Source organism: Sorex fumeus, unplaced genomic scaffold, assembly GCF_029834395.1.
Source record: "Sorex fumeus unplaced genomic scaffold, SorFum_2.1 ptg000010l, whole genome shotgun sequence".
Lineage (NCBI taxonomy): Eukaryota > Metazoa > Chordata > Mammalia > Eulipotyphla > Soricidae > Sorex > Sorex fumeus.
In genome coordinates this window covers 13,656,804-13,681,855 of record NW_026606067.1, presented here as the reverse complement: position 1 = coordinate 13,681,855, position 25,052 = coordinate 13,656,804, and the positions used below count along the sequence as shown (strand labels likewise).

Here is a 25,052-nt window from a genome sequence, read left to right as displayed (position 1 = left end):
CAAAAGTTACTGCAAAAAATTTAAAGACTTTTAATTATTCCCAGTACTATTTGTCTAAAAGATATATAGTTTGATAGGCTCTACTGTTATAAATTAAATATTAAAAATAATATCTGTTCTATAAACTAATTGTAAAGCTAGATCACAAGGTCAAACAGGAAGGTGCATCCAGTTTATTTAGAACTATTTTATCCAGATAGTTTAAGTTAAACTTAATCTGTAGATTCTGTGTTTTGACTTAATATCTTTGTGACTATTAGTCCTAATATAAATATATATATAAATATATAGAAATAGATGTAGATATAGATATACTTGCAGCTAATTAATACAATTTTTCCCAGTATGATGCTTAATGTTTTTCAACTTGATTATTAATATTGATGTTTTCTTTTTCTTTAATAAAATATACTTAAAATAATTGCTATTTTTTCTACAAATTTAGAGTTTGGAAGGTTTAAAGACTCAAAATTAACATTCCCATTCTCTTTCAATAATAAGTGTGTAAACATAAAAGGTCTTTAAATGTGTTAAATGTTTTGATTCCAATATTTTTTGTTGTATTAAAAATGTGTAGCACACACATACACAAAACACCCTTACTACATACTCCAAACTCTATATGTATCTCATCTATAGTTCTGTCAATCATTTACATTCAGATATCCTTTGAATCAATCAACTAGCTATCTAATTGACTTACTAACTATAAAAATACATCCAAAATTAAAGTTAAAAACACAATACTGATATGTTTATGAAAGGTTCTTAGAAACATCAGTAATTACAGTTGAAGCACACAGTATCATTCAGTTTGATGTCTTTTAAAAAAATCATGGAAATACTCATTCAGAACCAAATACTTGGCCATTGGTTTTAGGTTCTAGGAGATACTTTCAGAAGTACTCAGTTATGTGGAACCACACTGGGGTTTAGTTGGGCTTGAACTACTACAAACAAAAAAAATTGTGTTAATAAATAACTTTTCAAGTAAAGATTCATTTGTTATATACATCTTCTATATGAAAGGCTACATTGAAATGGGACATTAAAAATCCACTGTCCACTATCCACTGTCCTCCCATTGTTCATCGATTTTCTCGAGCAGGCATCAGTAATATCTCCACTGTGAGACTTGTTGTTACTGCTTTTGGCATATTGAGTATGTCATGAGGAGCTTGCCAGGCTTTGTTATGCGGGCAGGATACTCTCTGTAGCTTGCCAGGCTCTCTGAGAGGGACAGAGGAATTAAACCCATGTTGGCCGCGTGCAAGGCAAACGCCCTACCCACTATGCTATCGCTCTAACCCGGGACGTTAAAATATACATTTTAAAAAAGGTATGCAAGTTGAGAGTTATGAGAAATATTGTAGACTATATTTTTATTTTTACTAGAGAAAATATTTAATAAATTTTATCTAAGATATATCTTAATATTGTATACCATTTAGTTTATCTTTTAATTTTATTTTCAGAGTTGATCACAGTAATTGATTACATTCAATATTTCAACACTAATCCCATCACCATTATAGCTTCCCACCACCATTATTTTGAATTTTAACACCACCACCAAGTCTGCTCCACAGTCAGATGCTAAATAATTTATTTTGTATCGCCTATTATGAATAATTGAATAAAAATGATCCATAAAGGTTTCCTTACAGGAAAGTGTGTAAAAATTGTTGTATCTCACCTTGGAGCCATTAAGTCCCTCAACCAGAGATTATTACATGTTGTTAGAGTTTTGAGTCTTGTCTTGTTATATATATATCTGTATGTATATATATCTATATCTATCTATCTATATGTATGTATATATATGTATATTAAATCAAGTTTGGTTGTGTTCTACCTTATAACTCATCAAATATGATGTTCTACTCTTGGTATGTCAGTGGCATATTCATGTTAGATTCCATTGTCGCTTTTGCAGCCTCAAGCTCCTGGATTTCTAAAATTTTTTCTTAGGGTTCTAATACTGGAGTTAAAATGTTTTTAACTGGATGGTGATTTGGGGATCCTCAGACATCTCTGCAGCCTGTTGCTCTCTTCCAGATTCATTTGTGAGTGTCTGGATCATGGTCGTTAGCAAATAGTTTAACTTGTAAGTAATTTTGTTTTAAGTTTTTCAACAATTCAAACTACATGATATTTATTTACCATTTAGGATAAATTTAAGTAGTAAACGCTGTCCTATTTTTCAAATTTGAAAAGTAGAAACAAATAGAATTTGTAAACTATCTAAACATTGTTTATTTTATATCTTCTTATAATCATTCTGATCTTCAACATTATTGAGGTAACATTTTATTATAGTCTTAATATTTGTTTTTGGTGCACAAATTTATTGCACCCCCATCCCCAAAGTAAAAATAAAAAACCTACCCCATTGTCATTATGTCACTTCTATATAAACATTATTGCATAAAATTGATGTAAACACAACTCTAATGCAATTGAATAATTAGAATAGATAAGCACAACTGAGAAGTATATTTGATCAATCAGTATAACTTACACAATGTAGTATCTCTAAAATGTGAACTTATGCAACTTGTACATTTTCCAACAAGTATATTCAGAGCATTTTTCCAACTGTATAAGTATGAGTAACTATAGCCATTTTGTGATATTTGTAAAAGGTTACTATTATTATAACATGCTCCATTTACCTTCAACAATATAGAGAATGTATATTTTAGTAAATTATATTAACATGTAATCAATCTTCACAACAGAAATAATACAAATGCAACTACTAATGTATTTCAAGTATATTTCTTTATGTTAGAAGATAAATTTAGTTCTAACTACCAGATAGTGCATATTTTGAAATTTCAGCACTTCTCATTATATTTTATAAAGATGGCAATATCTTTTCCAGAATTGATAAGAATAATATTAAAGCTCAGGCTGACTTATGGAGAAAAATGCTAATTGTGGAGATAGTGATTATTATAAAGAAGTAAAATATGATTAGTGTAAACTTGGTTTATAAATGACTAAATTTAAATAGATACTTACTTTGCTATTTTCTAATTTCTTCATGTGTTCTAGACTGTTTTTTATATTCAACAATTATGACGATGCCCTTTCATGAGAGTTTTAACAACTCACTGTACATTAAGTTTACTGGTGCGTAGGACCTCTAATTGGGTAATTTTCATCAAGGATCACAGATAATTAATGAAAATTTTCCCACATACCTTGTAACTGAATCTTATTCTCAGGACTCTGAACCAGAACAGAACTGACGGAGTCTAGATTGTCGTAGTTACTGCAGCCAAGGGGACCCGTCCGTGTTTCTGTTACCTGATGAGCCAAACATCAACTTTATTACATAAATCAGACTTCACCACACCATTTCAATTCAATGAAGATTTCACACACTAATATTTTATGTTTGATGGTAAACATCTCTGAAAGGTTCAGATCTGATGCACCAGCAATATACACACCTAGAGCATCAAGGAAAGAAATAACTTTCTTTGTTTTCAATTCCATTTTCTTCCCTTTGGCCAGTCATAAATCTTCTAGGAAAATAATGGAAGCTCTCTTTGCTCCAAAACATCACTCATACAAGGTCAGTGATGTTAACCAAACTATGACAAGAGCATGGACTTTTAGGTGGAGAACAATATTTGACTTAAAGGAGAATTGTTTTTCTTTGTTTGGCCTCATTTTTTTCTCAATAAATGGAAACCACCCACCAGACTAATGTCTACAAATGGATATACTATTTGTTTTTTCTACTTAAAAAACATAAAAATTTCCTGCTTACTGTGAAAATATCAAAGATTCAATTGTTTTTCTTGGCTTCCATCCGAACATGTCTCCCTAACAGGCAGATTATTATTGCAATTGTATAGCTGTGTTTTCTTAATTCTATGCTGATGATTAAACAACATCTTCCAGTCTTATTTCAACTTTGTTAAAAAGAAAACCTTTCCCCTTTTAATTGATTTTATTTTTCCCTAAGATCGAGCTCATGTTCACATTCCTATACAAAATATTCCTTAATGAATTCCACTTGTATTATTTTACCATTTCTGTAAAATTATGGTTTGCAATGCACAGCCTTAGGACTTAATTATGGAATCTTACACTGTAGAATGTTTTTATTTTATGGGTATCTTGGGATGGATAGTTTGGGGAGATGAGGAGGAGTTTAATCAATTATGTGAAACAGAAAATTTATCCTGAGGATAATATTTTTAACCAAACATATTTCTAAGCAGGGAAGAATTGTAATGATCTTTGTGTTTTGGAAAGAAATTCTCTCAACAGCCAAACTGATTTGCAAAACATAAGTCAGATTATTTTGTTCTAATGTTCACATATCCACAGTGAATTTTCCTCTCAAGGTAAAACCCAAACACTTTCTAGACTGAAAAGACACCTTGTTATCTATTCAAAGTTATTTGAAACTCATCTTCTCTTTCCAATCACATTGGGTTCTTGAATGCTTTTTCAGCTTATTTTTCTACTTCCTTGGGATTTTTGACTTTCTGGCCTTATACCAGGAACATTTTTCCAAAGAAAAAATATCTCTTGCTCACTTCTTCACTTTCATGAAGTTTTTATTAAAATCTGTATCTTAAACTACTTGGACTATTTTGAATGAATACACCTCACCCCACTAACCATTTCCAACCATTATTAACTTTCCTCTTTACTGTGTTTTGTTTTTTCTACTATGGTAATTGGCTTCTCACATACTGTATAATGTATTCATTTGTCAGAAATAATGTTGACAATTGTTACTGAAATACAAGTTCACTACTGCATGGAATATTGTCTGTGTTATCCACTGAAATAGCTATAGCTCAGCTAAGGTTTTTTTTTATCCACCTGAAACATCAAATGATGAAAGAGAAATGCATAGTGTGTGGAGAAAGCATACAAGGACATCATTGACACCATGCCTCAGAGGATAAATATTCAAAGAAAGAAGTATAAATTAATATTAACTTGGAGAAGATAAGAAAGTCAAGCAGAAATGAATTAATATTGATTGATGACAAAAATAAACAAAAATTATTTATTGTGAGTTCAAAATGTGGGTCCTTGACACATTTGTTTGGTGGCCAAGACTCACCTCCTACCCTAGCTGGCCCATAGCAACAGGTAAAGGAAGGAGGGAACGGGGCCAGTAGACTGGTGGGTAATCACTTCCTATTTATTCCAGCCTCACTATGCCCCCTATTCCAGTCTCCCAGCATACCTATTCCAGTCTCACACTGCCCATCATTCCTGATGCCTAGTCTCACAGGATTTATAGATTAATAAATATACACAAATATTAATATATTATATTTATTTATCAACTGTCTTCATGTATCTATACAAAAAGAAAGTTATTGTAAAGTAAACTGTACAAAGTACATAAAGGAAAGAGAAAAATCAATTATTTTACTTGCATATGCAAAATCCAGAGTCCTTAGAAGAACCAGACAAATCACAGGGTCTGATTAGGGTAAGTGAGTGAATAACAGGGCAATAAGAGCACAAAGAAGAAGTTAAAGATAAAGAGGAAAAGGAGAGCCTGGGAAGCACTGTGATGGGTGGAACCAATAAACCTAATCTCCTTGTGGTGGATGAGAAAGGACAAACCAATGTTATTCAACATATATTAAAATGATCAAATTGGTAAACTCAAGTGAATTCACTCTGTCATATACACACAATAAAGTTATATTGAATGAAAGCTCTTTGGTAGAAACTGATGAAAAATTCAATTAGTATGGTGTCATGTCTTAGGTTATTCACAAGGATAATAAATACTGTTATGAAAGTGCTGGTGAACATCACTGTGAAAGTGAAATGTAATAGACTTGTTTCTAAGAATTCATTTATCAATTCTACGAAACATTATGTTGGACTTTTATAAAGGTAAAAATATAGTGCTCACTTATATTTTATGTGTGTATATAAATAAGCCTCAAACTATTATATATGTAGTTATGTAAATTTATATTATATAAAGTACAATTCAAAAAGCTATAGATGATACTATGTATTTAATATCAATTGTATTTGATATTATATAGTTATGAGTGATTTTTCAATACTAGGATTAGTACTAAATTATATATTATAAATTCTGTGAATACTTTTTCTTTCTCACTCATGTGAATATTGAGTTCATTTAATTATCGGTGCGTGTGGTGGTGTTTTAACAACAGAAGTGCTGTGGGGTTACTTCTAGCTCCGCAGTGAGGGATTCCTTTTGGAGTTTTCAGGGGACCACATGTAAAGGAAATACATAAACTCCTGTATGATATCTTTTGACCCGGAATATTGAGTTTAAAGATACTACTGCACTATGTATTTCATCTGTCAGTAATCAATGCTTATTTCAGTGCTTTACAAGCATTTAATGCAAATTGTAATTCAATGTAGTTTTTTCCCCATTTTGTATCTGCAATGTATTTGGATTTTTGTGTTTAAATTAAAAGTTTATTTTAAAACTATTGATTTTGATTTTTTGTTGTTATTCTTTCTGGGCCACAGCCAGTGGTGCTCAGGACTTACTCGTGGCTCTGTATTCAGTGGGGCTCGAGCGATAGCACAGCAGGTAAAGTGTTTGCTTTGCACGCAGCTGACCCGTGTTCAATTTCTCCACTCCTCTTGGAGAGCCCGGCAAACTAGAGAGCGTATCTTGCCCTCACAACAAAGCCTGGCAAGCTACCCATGATGGATTCGATATGCCAAACACAGTAACAAGTCTCACAATGGAGACCTTTCTGGGCCTGCTCGAGCAAATCGATGAACAACGGGAGGACAGTGCTACAGGACCATCGTATCAGTAACTACTCCTGGCAGGGCTTAATGGGGGGAGCATATTATGTAGGGATAAGAATGGAATTTGAGCCTTCTGCATACAAAGTAAGAACCTTATCTATTATACTATATCTTTAGCCTCTCAGAAGGATGAGCAAGGAGAGGCTGATAAAATCTCAGGGTCAAACAAGGCTGCTAAAACGAAGAAGGACTGAAATGACTGTCTGTACTTTCAACAGACATATGCTCGCATTGGAAGCATCCATTGAGAACCTGCTGGTGCAAGCACAGAAGATCAAGTACGACATCATTTGTGTGAGATGAGAAGGCATCAATCACATCAAGCCATTTTCGACACTGGAGAAGAAAAATATTGCAGGATGTTCTCTCTTAAAATGTCAGTGCTCTTGTTAAAATTACCTTGGCCATGAGCATTCATTCATTCATTCATTCATTCATCTGAATGCGTAACAAGCCAAATAGGGTGATTACACTTGAATAGATGTGGCTCACTGCTGGCAGTTTCTATCTTCGTTGTCTATGCACCAACATCCAATTACGATGAAGAAGAAATTGAGAAATTTTACACAGAGTTGGAGAAGTTCTATAAAGAAGACCACACCTTCTAAAAGATCATTGTCGGTGATTTTAATGCCAAGATAGGTCCGAAAAGTCTGAAAATATTTTCCTTAATTCTATTTCCTGTAAATTCAACAGGTAATGTAATTTTAAACATTGAAATCATGCAATTACTGAATTGTCTTTACAAAAAGTTGTATATAACTTTCATGGGAGGATTAATGTGGATAGATGTCGACATAGTATATAATTATAAACAGTTATAATATACAGTGATAAAAGCACAGAATAATGATATTTTCCATTGTAGAATACAAATGATGAGAAATATTGAGATAAAATTGCAGTACATCTGGAGCCAGAGAGAACTAGATCAGTAGTTAAGACCTTGCATATGACTAAGCCTAAATCACATAAGTTTTCCTACACACCCCTCAGGGTGACCCAAGCACACACAGAGCCAGAAGTTACCTTTGAGCATCATTTGGTATGGCCTGACCCTCTAAAATTATAGTACATAAATAAATAAATAAATAAGAATTAAATAAATAAATGAGAATTATAGTACATGAATAAGTAAATAAATAAGAATTAAGGGGACTATGGCCGAAGAGAGAACACAGTTTTTTTTTTTTCTTTAGGACAAAATCGAGTTTTGCCTTGTGAGGAGCAATTTCCTTGGTGTATTTTTCTTTGCATTTGCCACCGAGAGTTCAGGCAAGTTTGCTTGGCCTACCTGTTCATATATCATAGTTATTCCACCAAAATAATGCACTTGTGTACCCCCGTTAGTCACCTAGGGATAAACCTCATGAGGATGATTATTTATGTCCTGGAATCTCACAATAAAATGTAAAATTAGATGAGAGACTGGGAAAAAAGATTTTTCCCTGGTTCTTAAAGTGTTCTTTTGTGTTCTCAATAACATATGTTTTAGAACATGGTTCTCTGGTTCTTTTGTGAGATGCAGTGTGAGGTACAATGGGCATATTTCAGTCTGAACAAGTTTCCAAGAAACATCTGAACTTCTCTGTGCTGAAATTATGGTAACCATGAAATTTAACTATGTCTATGTGGTCTTGAGTGGTCTTGGTGAGGTCAAATCTATAATCCACACTTATTTTATTTTATTTTTAAAGTAACAGAGTTCCAAATCATGCCAATTGCAAGAAACTCTAGAGCAAAAATAAAATTCTTGCATTAAGTTCGTCACTACATGTATAGACATTTAGGAAAATAATATACTTATAAAAGCTATACCTCTAGTATCTATAACCGACAATGTTATGTAAATGGTAACCTTATATTCCATAAAAGGATTCTAAGGGGGTACTGTTATTACACCATTAGCTAAGGGTCCCCTGTATATTCAACATTAATAATAAAAAGTAAAGCTTCACTGCCATAGGGACCTTTCAAACAACAAGCTCACATTGCACTCTGGTTCAAAGCAGGGGCTTGCAATCAGCATTCTGGGGAGCATTATTAGACAGCCATTCCAGTTTCCAAAACACCATTGGCCTGAGTGATATTTTTCCTGGACCAGAGAAATAAGTGCTAAGGAACTCAGGTGCCAGTGGTTCTTTTCTGCTGCTTCGCAAGAAAAACAAATGTAATCTAAAGTCACATTTCTTACATTTCATTTTTAAGTGAAAGCAAATGGAAGAAAAACATTGCAGGATGTTTTTTCTTTATGGAGTATTTGATGTATTATAATATCACTGCCTTCCAGTTACTGAATCTACCTAACATATCCACCCACAAACTTTAGAAGGAAAAGGTAGGGAAAAAAATTCTAAATGAAATTTCAGAATATAAATGCTATTGTCTCAGAACTCATGTACATAATAATACACAATAAATAGCATTTAGCATTTTAGTTGCCTATGTTCACTATCCCACATAAAAGAAAATACCAAACTAGGAGTTACATGCAAAGCTACAATTCACTTACGAGAAACTGAAGTATAGGGGTTGAGTGAGTCCTCCCTCAGCCCATATTGCCTCTCCTCTGGAGACAGTGATATCTAGTTGGAAAAGGAAACAACAGTGGGCTGTTCCCTATGGTTGACCTTATTTTCTTTCCAAACCTTTTGTGTGCCTTGAGCTGTGATCACACCAAGTTATCCCTCTTTCTTGAAACTCTGCTCTAGTTCTGATGGAATAAGCAATGAAGCAATTGGACCGAACATGGAAGAGATGTGACTGACACTAACCTGTAACTGAGAAAATACCACTAAGTTCACGAACAAAATGAGACTCCAAGACACATGTGCGAAGGGTTACAATGAAAGCTTCTCACTCATGAGTCCAGAGCTGTATCATTTATTTTGTCAATAGGTTTTTCCCCAAATATGCCCCAATCTTTCCAATTGTAACTCACCTGGATTCTTAGTCAAGTGGTTAACTGTGAGCTGACTTTTCAGCTGTTACAAATACTTGCATGTTGTATTTTCTACTTTGTTTCTATGGACAGGATCACTAAAACGGTACAAATGCAAATGTCAAGTGCTGGAATGAAAATACTTGTAACTGGATTAGAGGCTCATGGCTGCTAAATCAAGGGTTCTCCTGTCCATCACGGCTAGTCCTGAGCACAAAGCACACGGCAGGACAATCTGTCACTGTGAGAGTGCCAACAGTAATGTGCTCTGCCATTCTAACTTCCTAAAACAGGGCACCTGCTGAAACATATGCTTCTTTGTATGTAATGTTGAGAAACTCTTTAACTTAAAAAAAATCAGTTTTTGAAATGCTCTTGTAACTAAGGAATGAACCCATGATTGTATTATTGAAGCACCACCCTTCCTTTAACAAAATAACTTTTTAAAAAAAAAATTATTAGTGAAACACCATGAGGTACAGTTGTAGACTTACACATTTTTGTGCTTGGTTTTCAGTTATCCGATGATCAAGTACCCATCCCTCCACCAGTGCCCATTTTCCACCACCATGGATCCCAGTATCCCTCCCACCCCCTATCTCCCCATTCCACCCCACCTCTGTGGCAGGGCATTCCCTTTCGTTCTCTCTCTCCTTTTAGGTGTTGTGGTTTGCAAAAGAGGCATTGAGTGGCAATTATGTTTGGTCTATACTCTACTTTCAGCATGCTTCTCCCATCCTTGGAGGATCCTCCCAACACCCTTTATTTGGTGCTCCCTTCTCTATCTGAGCTCCCTTTTCCCGTAGCATTTGTGGCTGACCTCCAAGCCATGGAGCAAAATTCCTGATACTAATCTCGGCCATTCTTGGGTGCTATCTCCTATTTTTAAACAAAATAACTTTTACCAAAACTTTTGTATTACTCCTCTGAAATTATATCATTCATAGTGCTATTGTAACATATTTAAAAAACACTTTCCAGTTGCTTAAGATTTAAAACATGAAACTTTCTATGATAGCCTTTCTAAATATTCTGTGGTAGCAAATATTTTTTCTAAATTCCTTAACCATATCTAAAGCACTGACTGGTTATCTTTTCATAACAGGACACCTAATGCTTCAGTACAAATTAACTACACATTTATCCTGAGACTGTCATATTTTTCCATGTGTCACCCAATTAAACAAGTGCCTGAGAGAACTGATAAGAGCACTATTCTAAAACTCAACATACTGGGCATAATTAAAAAGACAGGAGTGAATTTCTTGTTTCAACTGCCCATTACTGAAATAGTTCTGCTGTCATTAAAAAACAAATGGCTTTGCTCTCAAGAAATGTTAGGATGAATCCAATTTCCTTAGCAACTTGTTATCAGTCAAATTCAGTACCAAGATGACTTTAGATGAACCTAGATAATTATATAAGAACAGGGATCCTATAGTCGACTCAAATTGCATTGATATTATTAAATTGCACAGCTACTATTAAAATTCTAATCTTGAAAAAAAAAACAGTACATTGGCCAATTCCCTCAGCATTACTGTATTCACATTAAGCTCTGTTTCACTCTCCTACATTTTCTTTTTCAATTGCAACATAGACAGGGTTATTATTATTAAGATATTATTTCCTCATAAAATTAACAGAAACCACAAAATAAAAGAGGAAGAAGTCTAGTCCTTTTAAAATTATATATTTATAAACTTCCTGGAATACATTTAGAAATTAAATCAAAGGGACTGTGAGGGAGGAAGAAAAAAAATTAAAAAAAAAGAAATCAGAAAAATCCTTTCTGAACTCACACAGCTGTCTTATCTCTCTTTTTTAATGTCTCTCTTAAATCTTATCTCCTTTATACCATTTTTTTTATTTCCTGCAGATAACAGCATACCAAAAGGATTTCTGATCTCTATGGTACCTCTGAGACTACATGACATTTTATTGGCAACAGTCTTTCAGCAGGCATAGCCCTACAACAGCATGTACTAGAGTCACTTGTGATTGTCAAACTTGGAATCTCTGGAGTGTCTCTTAGCCACAGCACTGGGTGATTCCTAGCCACACTAAACACTAAAATTTGATGTTATAAACTCATGTATTAATGGGGATAAAAGTCAAAGTGCACTCTGTAAGTTTAAACGATTTCTCTTTTCTACGAAAGATTATTAACAAAATCCTGCTTGTGCACATCTCTTCAAATTCCCTTCATTTTCAGCTTGATAAAGAGAACTATTTAAAGAAATACTTCATTTTAATCTACTCAACCTTGACTCACCTAACTATAAGAAACTCTTTTGTTTTAATTATTCTCCTGTGATTTTCAAAGTGATAAACTAAGTTATAATTTCATCTCCTCTTAACTCAGTAAACAATCAAGTGGCCGTATCTTGGTAACATATTGAGTTTGTTGGCTTATATCCAAGGAAAATATGGGAAATGATAAAATGTTTGAGTTTTTATTTAATAAGCATTCTGTTAAAATGTTATTTAAGCTGTTTTAGGTTAGATGATCCTGCCCTAACTCAGTATAATTTTAAATTCATTGACTAATAAAACATATTGTGCTTCTTACCAGCAGTCCTTCTTGTCTCTCTCAAAGTCTATCTTAATATAAGTTAGGAAATCAGAATGCAATGTAGTAGTCATTTCTGGCAGTACTTCAGGGATCATGTAAGATACTCAGGATTGGACCAGGGTTGGCCATATGCAAGGCAATGTCTAAATTCAGGAATTATTGCTTTAGCACTGCTAGAGCTATTCCTGGAAAGTTCTTAAGTAAAAATTTCATGGACCGTTCTAGATGTCAGAAAACAAACTTTAGAAATAGATACTGTGAAACATCTTTTTAACAGACTACAGAACTGTCTCTAGTTGTTCTAAAACTTTTGTATGCTTTTTGAGTCTAGGCAGTGGACAATTCAATTTCTTTCCAAATGATATATTGATATATTTTAAATGACAAATATCCATATTATACCTAACCTGTTGTTATGCTAAATTTTCAAACTCGCAGAATAAAGCAGTGAGGTCTCCTGACAGGTCACCTAATTACAAATGTAAATTGATTTTTATCTCTAGCTTTGCCACTAGCTATCTGTACAACTACAGATAGGGATACCCTGTGTCACCACACAATAAAAATTCCATTGGATAAAAATACGTACACAACATGGAAAAACATTTCATATACTGTGATCATTCTTTTGTATAGGAAATATATTCTACTGATATAGCTGCTTTGATAATTACATACTAAATATTGGCAAATGTTTATTTTATAAAATTGAACCAAAAACTTAGATATTGAAGTTATTTACGTCAATTATTTTGGGTGAGGTGAACCTCTTAAGCTGTGCTCCATTGGCCAAAGAGCCCACTTGTAATTATCTGCCAATCACGCCAGCAGTTCAATATAAGGACCAAGGATATAATGCTGCTCAGAACCTGAAGTCCCAGGGATTACAGGGTAACATCTAGTGCTAGCCCCCTACATCAGAGGCGTCTAGGGCTAGACCTAGTGATGTTCAGAGAACACGTGTTTTCAGGAATTGAACTGCTATATATGGTCTCTGAGTCATTACTTAGAGTAGCACTGTAACACTGTCATCCCTTGTTCATGCATTTGCTCAAATGGGCAACAATAACGTCTCTATTGTGAGAGTTGTTGTTACTGTTTTTGGCATATCAAATATACCACAGGGAGCTTGTCAGACTCTGCTGTGCTCTTTGAGAGGGAAAGATGAATCAAACCCAGGTCGACCGTATGCAAGGCAAAGGCCTTATCTGCTGTGCTATTGCTCCAGCCCATAGATAAGATGATGCTGTAGTTATTTCATAAGTTAGTATAATTAAAGTTCTCAATAGCATAAAACTAAAGTGATTATTTTTCATTTGCAGATTGTACAGAATAATGACACCTTTGAAATCCTGCTATATTTTCTTAGTACTTAAATTTTAGAATCCATAAAAAAATAAAACTTGGATTAACTCCAAACCCAGATTTTTCCCCTAAAATAAACAGTGTGACATTAATTGGTTTTAAGTTTCTCACAAATTGAGATAATTTAAAGGAATGGTCTTGACATTTTTTATTTTAGCTCCTAAATCTTTCAATGGTCATGAAGAGGTGGTGAGGGAGAACTAACATGTAAATGCTAATGTTTTATTGCTAAAAATGTTTCCATTGATTCAGTTACCCTTTAGAAATTTACTCCATAAATCTAGTATTAATTAACTTAGAACAAGAATATGTTTATCTTCATCTAAACACTGTATTCAATGTCTTTGTACTTTATTGTTTTACTCTTTGTCATGAGTTTCTTGTCTTAATTTTACTTTATTTTTTCATTCACTTTTCATTTGTACCTTAAATCATATGATTTATAGTAACATCTATCACTTCTCTTAGTTTTTCAATCAGTTATTTGAATATAGTAGTGTTTAATTTTTTTCAGAAACCAAATTTACTACACCTTATTGTACAAAGCAAATTTTCTGATGTTATATCTTAAAACAGTGGAAGTACCATAATCATCATATTTCTCAGGTTTAAATCCACTTTCGAAAAACGCAGCCGTGAGCGGCTGCCGTCCCCTCTTCAGTAGTCACGCGGCGCTCCTCTCATCTCAAACCCAGGTCAGACCAGCCCCTGGTGTGTGGCCCCGGGACTTCCATCTCTCCCTTCGGGACCTCAGGCATCCCGGCAGACGCCTGGAGAAACGCAGCCGTGAGCGGCTGCCGTCCCCTCTTCAGAAGTCACGTGGCGCTCCTCTCATCTCAAACCCAGGTCAGACCAGCCCCTGGTGTGTGGCCCCGGGACTTCCATCTCTCCCTTCGGGACCTCAGGCATCTCGGCAGACGCCTGGAGAAATGCAGCCGTGAGTGGCTGCCGTCCCCTCTTCACTACTCACACGGTGCTCATCTCATCTCAAACCCAGTTTTCCGTAGAGGTGTGGCCTCTTCAGAAGTGGGCGTGGCTTCAGAGTGGGCGTGGCTTCGGAGTGGGCATGGCCTATTTTCCAGCCGGAGGCCGCTTACACGGCCGCAGGTTGTTTACCCATTCTAAGGAACCTAGTTCCCAAGGAATTTAGTCCCCAACCTACTCAGCAATATGAAGAAACAAAGAAAATCCCCACCACAAGTCGAGGACAACAAAAACAATCCAGAACATTCTGTCGATACAGCTCACCTAAGGGATCTCTCTGACACAGAATTCAGATACGAAGTCATCAAGATGTTCAATCAACTCAATGAAACGGTCAGACAGACAGCCAGTAACACCACAGAAAAAACTGACAAATTACGCGAAGAAATGAGAGCAGAAATGTCACGATTAAAAGACTCCGTAGATGAAATGAGAAACTCAGTTTCTTCTCTTAAAAATAGAATGACCGCAGCTGAAGAGAGAATCAGTGAGCTGGAAGATCAGCTGCGCCAAGCCAACACGGAACAACAAACAGTGGCAAGGGACCTCAAAATAGCTTTTCAGAGAATCAGAGTCCTAGCAGATGATTCCAAGAGGAACAACATTAGAATCATGGGACTACCTGAAGCTCAGGGAAACAATCCCAATGAAAAAAACACCGTCAAACAAATCATTGCTGAAAAATTCCCAGAGCTCCGCAATGCAGCCATTCAGGTTCAAGAAGCCCGAAGGGTGCCAGCTAAAAGAGACCCCAACAAAAACACTCCAAGGCATATCATAGTTAGAATGATTGATGCTGCCGATAGAGACACAATACTGCAAGCAGCAAGGGCAAAGAAGGTAATCACATACAAAGGAGCACCCCTTAGAATCACAGCAGATCTATCAGAGGAAACCCTGCAAGCCCGAAGGCAGTGGCAAGATATAGTCAAAAAACTCACTGAAATGAATGCTTCACCAAGAATACTCTATCCGGCTAAACTCTCCCTCAAAATCGAAGGAACAGTACACTATTTTCTAGATAAACAGCAGCTCAGGAACTTCATAGACTCAAAACCAAACCTAAAGCAAGGCCTAAAGGGGCTACTATAAGACAAGACAAACCCTACAACCACAACACACCCTACAGAAAATGACACAAAACCCCATAACCATACTCTCTCTCAATGTCAATGGTCTAAATTCACCATTTAAGAGACACAGAGTGGCAAAATGGATACAGAGACAGAACCCAATATTCTGCTGCCTACAAGAAACTCATCTCAACAGCCAGAACAAACACAGACTCAAAGTCAAAGGATGGAAAACAATCCTGCAAGCAAACAGCCCCTTCAAAAAAGCTGGGGTGGCCATACTAGTATCCGACAACATTAATTTCACATTGAAAAAGATTAGAAGGGACAGTGAAGGCTATTTTCTCTTCATCAAGGGATACATACAGCAGGAAGAAATCACACTCTTAAATGTATACGCACCTAATGAGGGAACAGCTAAATATCTAAAACAACTGCTAACAGATTTTAAGGAGGACATTGCTACCAACACAATAGTACTTGGAGACTTCAACATCGCCTTATCAACTCTGGATAGATCAACAAGAACAAAACCCAGCAAGGAATTATTTGCTTTGAAAGAAGAAATAGAAGAGAAAGGGCTAATAGACCTATACAGAGCTTTACACCCCCAAAAGAAAGAATACACATTCTTCTCCAGTGCGCACGGAACATTTTCCAAAATAGACCATGTCCTAGGACACAAAACATACCTCAACAGAATCAGGAAGATAGAAATAGTATCAGCCATCTTTTCAGACCATGACGCACTGAGGATAGAAGTGAATCACACACTGACACGGAGAACAAAATCAAACACCTGGAAATTAAACAACTCGATGCTGAACAATGAGTGGGTCAAGAACGAAGTCAAGGACGAAATCAAAAGATACCTGGAAACAAATGAGAATGAAGACACAAACTACCAGAACTTATGGGATGCAGCGAAAGCTGTATTAAGGGGAAAATTTATAGCTCTGCAAGCATATCTTAGGACTGTAGAATCGATGCACATAAACAACTTGACCTCACAGCTCAAGACCTTAGAAAAGGATCAACAGAAAGAGCCTAAATCAGGCAGAAGGAAAGAGATCATAAAACTTAGAGCAGAAATCAACGACATGGAAAACAAAGAAACAATCCGAAAGATCAATAAAACCAAGAGCTGGTTCTTCGAGAAAATAAATAAGATAGATAAACCACTAGCAACACTCACAAAGAAACAGAGAGAGAGCCTTAATAAATCGAATCAGAAATAAGAATGGGGATATCAAAACAGAAACTAAAGAAATTCAAGAGATCATCAGAGACTACTTTGTAAGTCTGTATCCCACGAAACAAGAGAACCTAGAAGAAATGGATAAATTCCTGGATTCCTATCATCTCCCAAAGCTGAAGCAAGAAGATATAGAGTACCTGAATAGACCTATTCACATCAAGGAAATTGAAACTGTAATCAAAAGTCTTCCCAAAAACAAAAGCCCAGGTACAGATGGATTTACTAGTGAATTTTTCCAAACATTTAAAGAGGACCTATTGCCAGTTCTTCTCAAGCTTTTCCAGGAAATTGAAAAAACGGAAACTCTCCCAAACAGTTTCTATGAAGCCCATATCTCTCTAATACCAAAAGGAAACAAAGACACCACAAGAAAAGAAAACTACAGGCCGATATCCCTGATGAACACGGATGCGAAGATTCTCAACAAAATACTAGCCAATAGCATTCAACAACTCATCAAAAAGATCATACATCATGACCAAGTATGATTCATCCCAGGGATGCAAGGATGGTTCAACATTCGGAAATCAATCAACATAATCCACCATATCAACAAAAGAAAAGATAAAAATCATATGATCATATCAATAGATGCAGAAAAAGCATTTGACAAGATCCAGCACCCATTCATGATGAAAACCCTTGCCAAAATGGGGATAGAGGGGACTTTCCTCAATATAGTTAAAGCCATCAACCACAAACCTACAGCAAACATCATCCTCAATGGGGAAAAACTGAGAGCCTTCCCCCTAAGGTCAGGGACGAGACAAGGATGCCCACTCTCTCCACTGCTGTTCAATATAGTACTGGAAGTACTTGCAATAGCGATTAGGCAAGAAAAAAATATTAAGGGCATCCAGATAGGGAAAGAAGAAATTAAGCTCTCACTATTCGCAGATGACATGATACTATACTTAGAGAACCCTAAAACCTCTACCAAGAAACTCCTAGAAACAATAGGCTTGTATAGTAAAGTGGCAGGCTACAAAATCAATACCCAAAAATCCATGGCTTTCCTATATGCAAATAATGAAAGAGAAGAAAGTGACATGAAGAAAACAATTCCATTCACAATTGTGCCCCAGACAATCAAGTACCTAGGAATCGCCTTAACTAAGGAAGTAAAGGATCTGTACAAAGAAAACTACAAAACGCTACTTCGGGAAATAAAAGAGGACACGAGGAAATGGAAAAATATCCCCTGTTCATGGATGGGGAGAATCAACATTGTCAAAATGGCAATACTTCCCAAGGCACTGTACAAATTCAATGCAATCCCTATAAGGATACCCACGACATTCTTCAAAGAAATGGAGCAAACACTCCTGAAATTTATGTGGAACAATAAGCCCCCACGAATAGCTAAAGCAAATCTTGGGAAAAAGAAAATGAGAGGAATCAACCTACCTAACTTCAAGCTCTACTACAAAGCAGTAATAATCAAAACGGCATGGTACTGGAACAAAGGGAGAGTTGCAGACCAATGGAATAGAGTTGAATATACTGACATCTCCTCCCAAACATATAATCATCTAATCTTTGATAAGGGGGCAAGAAAAGTGAAATGGAGCAGGGAAAGCCTCTTTAATAAATTGTGCTGGCAAAACTGGACGGCTACATGCAAAAAAGTGGGCTCAGATCTCTGCCTAACGCCATGCACAAAAGTAAGATCGAAATGGATTTATGACCTCAACATTAGATCGGAATCCATAATGTTTATTGAAGACAAAGTTGGCAAAACTCTCCACGATATTGAAGTTAGTGGTATCTTCAAAGATGTCACGCCACTGGCCGAGCAAGTGAAAACAGAGATAGACAAATGGGACTATCTTAAACTAGGAAGCTTCTGCACCTCAAAAGAAACAGTGACCAAAATACAAAGACAGCCTACAGAATGGGAAAGAATATTCACCAAATACACATCCGACAAGGGGTTGATTTCAAGGATATACAAGGTACTGGTTAAACTACACAAGAAGAAATCACCCAACCCCATCAAAAAATGGGGCGAGGAAATGAACAGAAACTTTCGCAAAGAAGAAATCCGAATGGCAAAAAGGCACATGAGAAAATGCTCTACATCACTAATCATCAGAGAGATGCAGATCAAAGCAACAATGAGATATCATTTCACACCACAGAGACTGGCCCACATCCACAAGAACAAAAGCAACAGGTGCTGGCGCGGATGTGGTGAGAAAGGGACCCTCCTTCACTGCTGGTGGGAATGCAGGCTGGTCCAACCCTTTTGGAAAACAGTATGGACGATTCTCAAAAAATTAGAATTCGATCTCCCATTTGACCCAGCTATAGCACTCCTGGGAATATATCCCAGAGAGGCAAAAAGGTATAGTCGAAGTGACATCTGCAATTGTTTGTTCATTGCAGCACTCTTTACAATAGCCAGAATCTGGAAAAAACCTGAGTGCCCGAGAACAGATGACTGGTTAAAGAAGCTTTGGTACATTTACACAATGGAGTACTATGTAGCTGTTAGAAAAGATGAAGTTATGAAATTTACATACAAGTGGTACTACATGGAAAGTATCATGTTAAGTGAAATGAGTCAGAAAGAGCGGGATAGACACAGAAAGATTGCATTCATCTGGGGAACATAAAGCAACAAAACGGGAGACTAACACCCAGGAAGGGCTCAGATTAGTACCAGGAATTTTGCTCCATGACTTGAAGGCCAGCCACATGTGCTAGGTGAGAAGGAAGCTCAGATAGAGAAGAGAGCACCCAATAAAGGGTGTTGTGAAGACCCTCCCAGGGTGGGAGAGACATGCTAAAAGTAGTCTATAGACCAAACATGATTGCCACTCAATGCCTCTCTGGCAAAACACAGTACCCAAAAGAAGAGAGAGAGAACAGGGGGGAATGCCCTGCCACAGCGGCAGGGTGGGACGGGGGTGGGGATGGGGGGTGGGAGGGATGCTAGGACCCGTGGTGGGGGAGGATGGGCACTGGTGGAGGGATGGGTACTTGATCATTGTATAACTGAAACCCAAGCACAAAAATTTATAAGTCTATAAGTGTACTTCATGGTGTTTCACTAATAAAAAAAATGATAAAAAAATAAATAAATAAATCCACTTTCATCTTCTCTAGCTTGTTTTTCATTGTTAATATATTTGGCATATAGTACTAGAAATTCCAACTTCCCTAAAAATTTTGTTGCATCATTTAAGGCCTTGATATACCCTGGGGTAACAACTGAACTTGTCCCTATGACATTAAACTTTTTCAACCCTATAAGTACTCTGTTTTGTTTCTGAGTTACAATGTTAACAACTTTGTGTTTCCAACAACGGTACAATTTCTATTCATGGCAAAAGCTTGAATAGAATAGTCCAAACCACTACTTGGTTTCTTCACATATTTCTTTATCTACCTTGAAATAACTCTTAGTCAAGAATGCTAAACATGTTCTGCTTCTATTTGCTTTTAGTGGTTTGTGTATCTGCTGCTACTTCCTTGTCTCCAGCCATGCTTTGGGCTACAATACAATTTTTAGGATTCATTTGGGTCTGAGACTAGATGGCAGTGAGAAAATACTTCAATGACCAGCATGGAAGAATAAGAGGAGAATATCAAATGCAAAAGTACATTTCAAGTCTTTGATCCATGTCCAATAAAATTATCCTGAGCAGAGTCACACAAGCAAGGTTAGCTTCAAAGAGGGAAAAAAAGTGTTCCCTAGGTCTCATGAGAGAAAATAGCTGTAAATTCATTTGGTCAAAGCTGTGTTAGTGGCATGAGTAAAGTATTAGATAAAATAAATGAGTTTTGCTTCCTTACAACATTTGTGTAAGCACTACTCTTCGTGGATCCATCACAGAATATGCAGAATTTCTCTTTCTTTAACTTGCCTTTAAATTTTACCATCCACAGTTTTTCCTTGGCACTGTCTCTCTGTCTCTGTCTCTGTCTCTGACTCTATCTCTGTCTCCCTGTCTGTCTGTCTGTCTGTCTCTCTCATTCCATATTTTCTCTTGAGCATTCCAAGAGTGATTATTGAGCCGAGAACCAGAAGTAAGCCCTGAGCATTATCAAGTGTGCCCCCAATCCAAAACAATAATAATTTTAGAAATCTCAAATTTACACATCTTTCTTTCAAGGGTAGTAAAATTTAATTTATGTAGGGCAATAATTCATATATATATATAGACAGGTGCATATGTATAGACATAGATATATATGTATAGACATATGTGTGTATATATGTGTTTATATGTATATGTAGAAATATATATATGTGTGTATGTGTGTATGTACATATAGAGAGTTTCACTGACACAGGCTAGGAAGTTCCCCACTGGGGGTGGTTACTGCCCAGTCTGAAGAGGGCCTGGAAGCTTCACGGATCTGGCTGACCTGCGCTGCTCTTACCCAGAACAGCTCATGGCAGGAAGAGTCTAGGTCCTACTTTTCCTGGAGCGCATCACAGGTTCAAGCAGCCGTGTGTGCGTACCCTCTCCGTGAAGCCTGAGCACAGCTGCTTTGAATGGGGAAGTTTGGGAGAGCCAGGTGTGAAGAGTGCCGGAGCTGGAGTCTGTGTGGCAAGTGACCCCACCTGGGCCCAGTCTGGCAGCAAGAGCCCCTGCCCCGTGTCAGGGAGAAGAGCCATTGCTGGCTGAGTCCCGCGGTATTGTTCTTCTATTGCACTGTAGAATTGTACGAAGGTCAATGCGATGTATGAAGAGCAAGCCCATGGGGGAAAAAGCATATGTACAAACAGACACACACCCACAACACAAACATGTGTGCACACAGATATATATGTATATATTATATAGGGGCAGCATCAGGGATTCTCAGAGGTTATATTTGGCTTTCTTCAATGTGTGCTTTGGATCTAACCATGGTTAGTGACATGCAAATGTCTTACCCAAACTGTTTTTTTCTAGACCTAGACATTCATAAAGACCCAGATTAGAGATTTCTTCGTAGTTTTTCAATATCTTCAGAAAATAATCAATGCGGGTCCTTGCAATAAACTTATTTTTGCCATTCTGTCATTCTTTTTCTAAATATCCCACTTACTAGCTAACCACCTCAGGGGGAAAAAATAAAAGTCATATCATTTTATCCTTTATTGGTCCCAAAATTTAACTGTATTGGACTCATCACAGATATGAACCAAATATCTACCAAGTAGAAAATCATTTGGGCAATTTTATAAACCTTATACTGACATGGGACATAGAACATTTGATAATTTCTATCAACTACAAAAATTAAATGTCATTTATATGTTTTTGTTTCTCAATGCTATTGATTAAACTTGAACAATAGAATTAAAGTAGAACAATATGAACAATTAAATTTATTCATTAATCTTATGTTCCCTTCACTAATCATATTAAAATAAAAATTATACTATTAGAAAACTCAAATTAAAAATTACAATTAATTTCCATTAAAGAAACTATCAAGATTATTCTGAAGACAGACTGGTTTGAACTACAGTGAGAAGTCTAAATAAAATCAATCTTCTCCAAAGAAAAAGAAAAATGAAATGCTTCAAATTACATAAAAATTGCATACAATAAGTTCTAAAAGTGGTTTCTAAATTGTTCTCTCTAGCATAGATCATAATTCTCTGGCAATGATTCCATTTGAAATGAGATTTTTCAAACTTTAACTTGGAACAAAGGTGAACTTGTTTGAGAGTTTGAACTAAATTGCTTTAGCCATTTTTGAGTTATGTGAAGTGAGAGTACATTTTTCATGCACCTAACTAAAACAGGTTCCAACCTTTTCTACTTACATAAGTCACAAATGACTAATGCTATATATTTTAGGCTTGACAGGAATATTATATTTCTCAGGGAAACCTCTACCTTTAAAAGAAAATATATAATAATTTTTAAGATGACACAATATTCCGTTTATGACTCCGAAAATGCTAATAGAGGACAGTAGTTTAAAAGTAAAGAAAATACAATTAAGGCCAACTCAGATTTCTGTCTCAATTAGTTAGGAGGGAATAAAACGGCACAGGACAAATATCAAATTAGTGTAGTATATCAGGGCAGAGATGCTAGGAAGTTAATGCACTTTAAAGTGCACTTTAAAATGTAGAAGTAATTTAACCTCAACCTTTTACAATCCAGCTGCAGTGAAAAGAAGCAATCTGAAGTTTTGATCATTTAAACTTCCAGCCCTGCTTAAGTAGTGTAATGTGGAAAATACACCTTACCAAGTGACACAAAAGAAATTTAGGGTGATGTATCAGATCACAAAATGCTTTTTAAACTTAACTGAATCTTCTTTAATTCTTACAAAAAGAGTGTTTGAATTTGGGGCTGGGAAGATGGTTCAAAAAGCTAGAGTGCATGCCTTACATGGAGGTCTTCTGCAAGGGTGAAAAAGTGAAAATGAAATTCTGAAAAACCTTACACTGCAGGGGAGCACTGCAGAACTCCCAACGCCTGCGGGGAGTAACAGTTGAAAACAGCACCAGGACTATCCCCCAAGCATTAGCAGGTGTGTTTTTCAAAGACTGAACAGTAACAAGTTCATGTTTTAGAGGGCTGGAGAGACAGTACAATGGGTTGGATGTTTGCCTTGCACACCCTTGACATGCGTCAGAACTCTTTTGTCTTTTTATTCTATATGCTATCGCTAGCCCTGCCAGGAATAATCTCTTAGTGCAGAGCTAGGAGAATGCTCAGAGAAGAGCCAGGTGTTTCCCAAACAAACAAACAATAAACTTAAGATAGGTTAGCAAGTATTGTTTAATAAAGAAAACATGTGAGGACTTTGGCATTTATATCAGTGACATTATGTAAAAAACTACACCCTTCTTTTTCTGAACAATTAACTAAACAATAGGGAGCCAGTAAAGGGACCCTCACTTACTGTTTTCTGTCTTAGGTTTACTGCCCCAATCTTCTGACACTCTACTTCATGTATTACTTCCAATAATCAACATAATTGATAGAGTTGACATTTATACAGAACTTAATAAATGTCTGGCATTGTTACAAGCAGTATATATATGTAACTCTCAATATCATAATAGATATATAATGTAAGTCTAATATATTACTGTAAAAGACAATTGAATGGCTAAAGAGAATAGTTAACTTGAGCAGGATGACACAATCCTATGTAGTGAAACTGGGACTTCTGCCGGGGCATGAGTTTTGGTTCAGAATTTTTTATTGCTCTGCAATCCAGCTCCTATCTGATGTTATGTAATTTGCTGAAATAGGGTCAATGTACAAATATATAAATAAAAGAAAAAGTAGTGACAATTTCTTTTTTAAGAATTTAATTTGATCCCAGGGAACAAGTAGGAGAACTTGAAATGAATAAATAAATAATACTTTCACAATGATACATTTTGTTTGTTGACCATCAGATGAATCAATTTCAAAATATAATTGGAAGAGGCAGGATTAATTTTTTCCATTTAACTTAAAATAATGTTTAATAATATCTTTTTTAAAAATATGGCAACAATAAAATTATTAATGCTTAACAATGATTGTGGGAAGAAGAGAGGAAAGCTGAATAGGTGAGTCAGATAAATTTTAAGACAGTGAGAATAGTATGATACCATAGTAATGGCTAGTGCCACTGTACATTTGTCTAAATCACATATAATAAATACTAAGTATTATAATGCAAACTATCAAATATTAATAATTTCAAAGTGTTGAAAAAGGTTCGGTGTAGCACCGTCATCCTGTGGTTCATCGGTTTCCTTGAGTGGGTGCCAATAATGTCTCCATTTGTCCCTGCCACGTGTTAGTGTAGCCCCATGGTATATTGGGCACTATTTCAGTGTCAGGGGAATGAGGACCATCATTATTACTGTTTTTGGCATATCAATTATGCCACGGGTAGCTTGCCAGGCTCTGCCATGCAGGCAAGATACTCTCAGTAGCTTGCTGGGCTCACCAAGAGGGATAGAGGCTTTTGGGGCAGTCTCTAATCGCCTTTACAGGTGTTCCCAGTCAGGCATATATGCAGGCAGGATACTTTCGGTAGCCTGCCCAGTTCTGTGAGAGGGAAACTAGACAACAAAAGGTCGCG

The 25,052-nt window shown here is 36.2% G+C and overlaps 1 protein-coding gene across 2 annotated transcripts in view; it reads right to left on the bottom strand.

Moving 5' to 3' along the window:
* BRINP3 (BMP/retinoic acid inducible neural specific 3) overlaps positions 1-25,052 on the bottom strand; it is a 444,317-nt gene that overhangs the window by 165,788 nt on the left and 253,477 nt on the right. For both annotated transcript variants that reach the window (XM_056110519.1, XM_056110520.1), the window contains exon 5: positions 3,210-3,315. In XM_056110519.1, the coding sequence (XP_055966494.1) occupies positions 3,210-3,315 (106 nt within the window). The remainder of the gene's footprint in view (positions 1-3,209; positions 3,316-25,052) is intronic.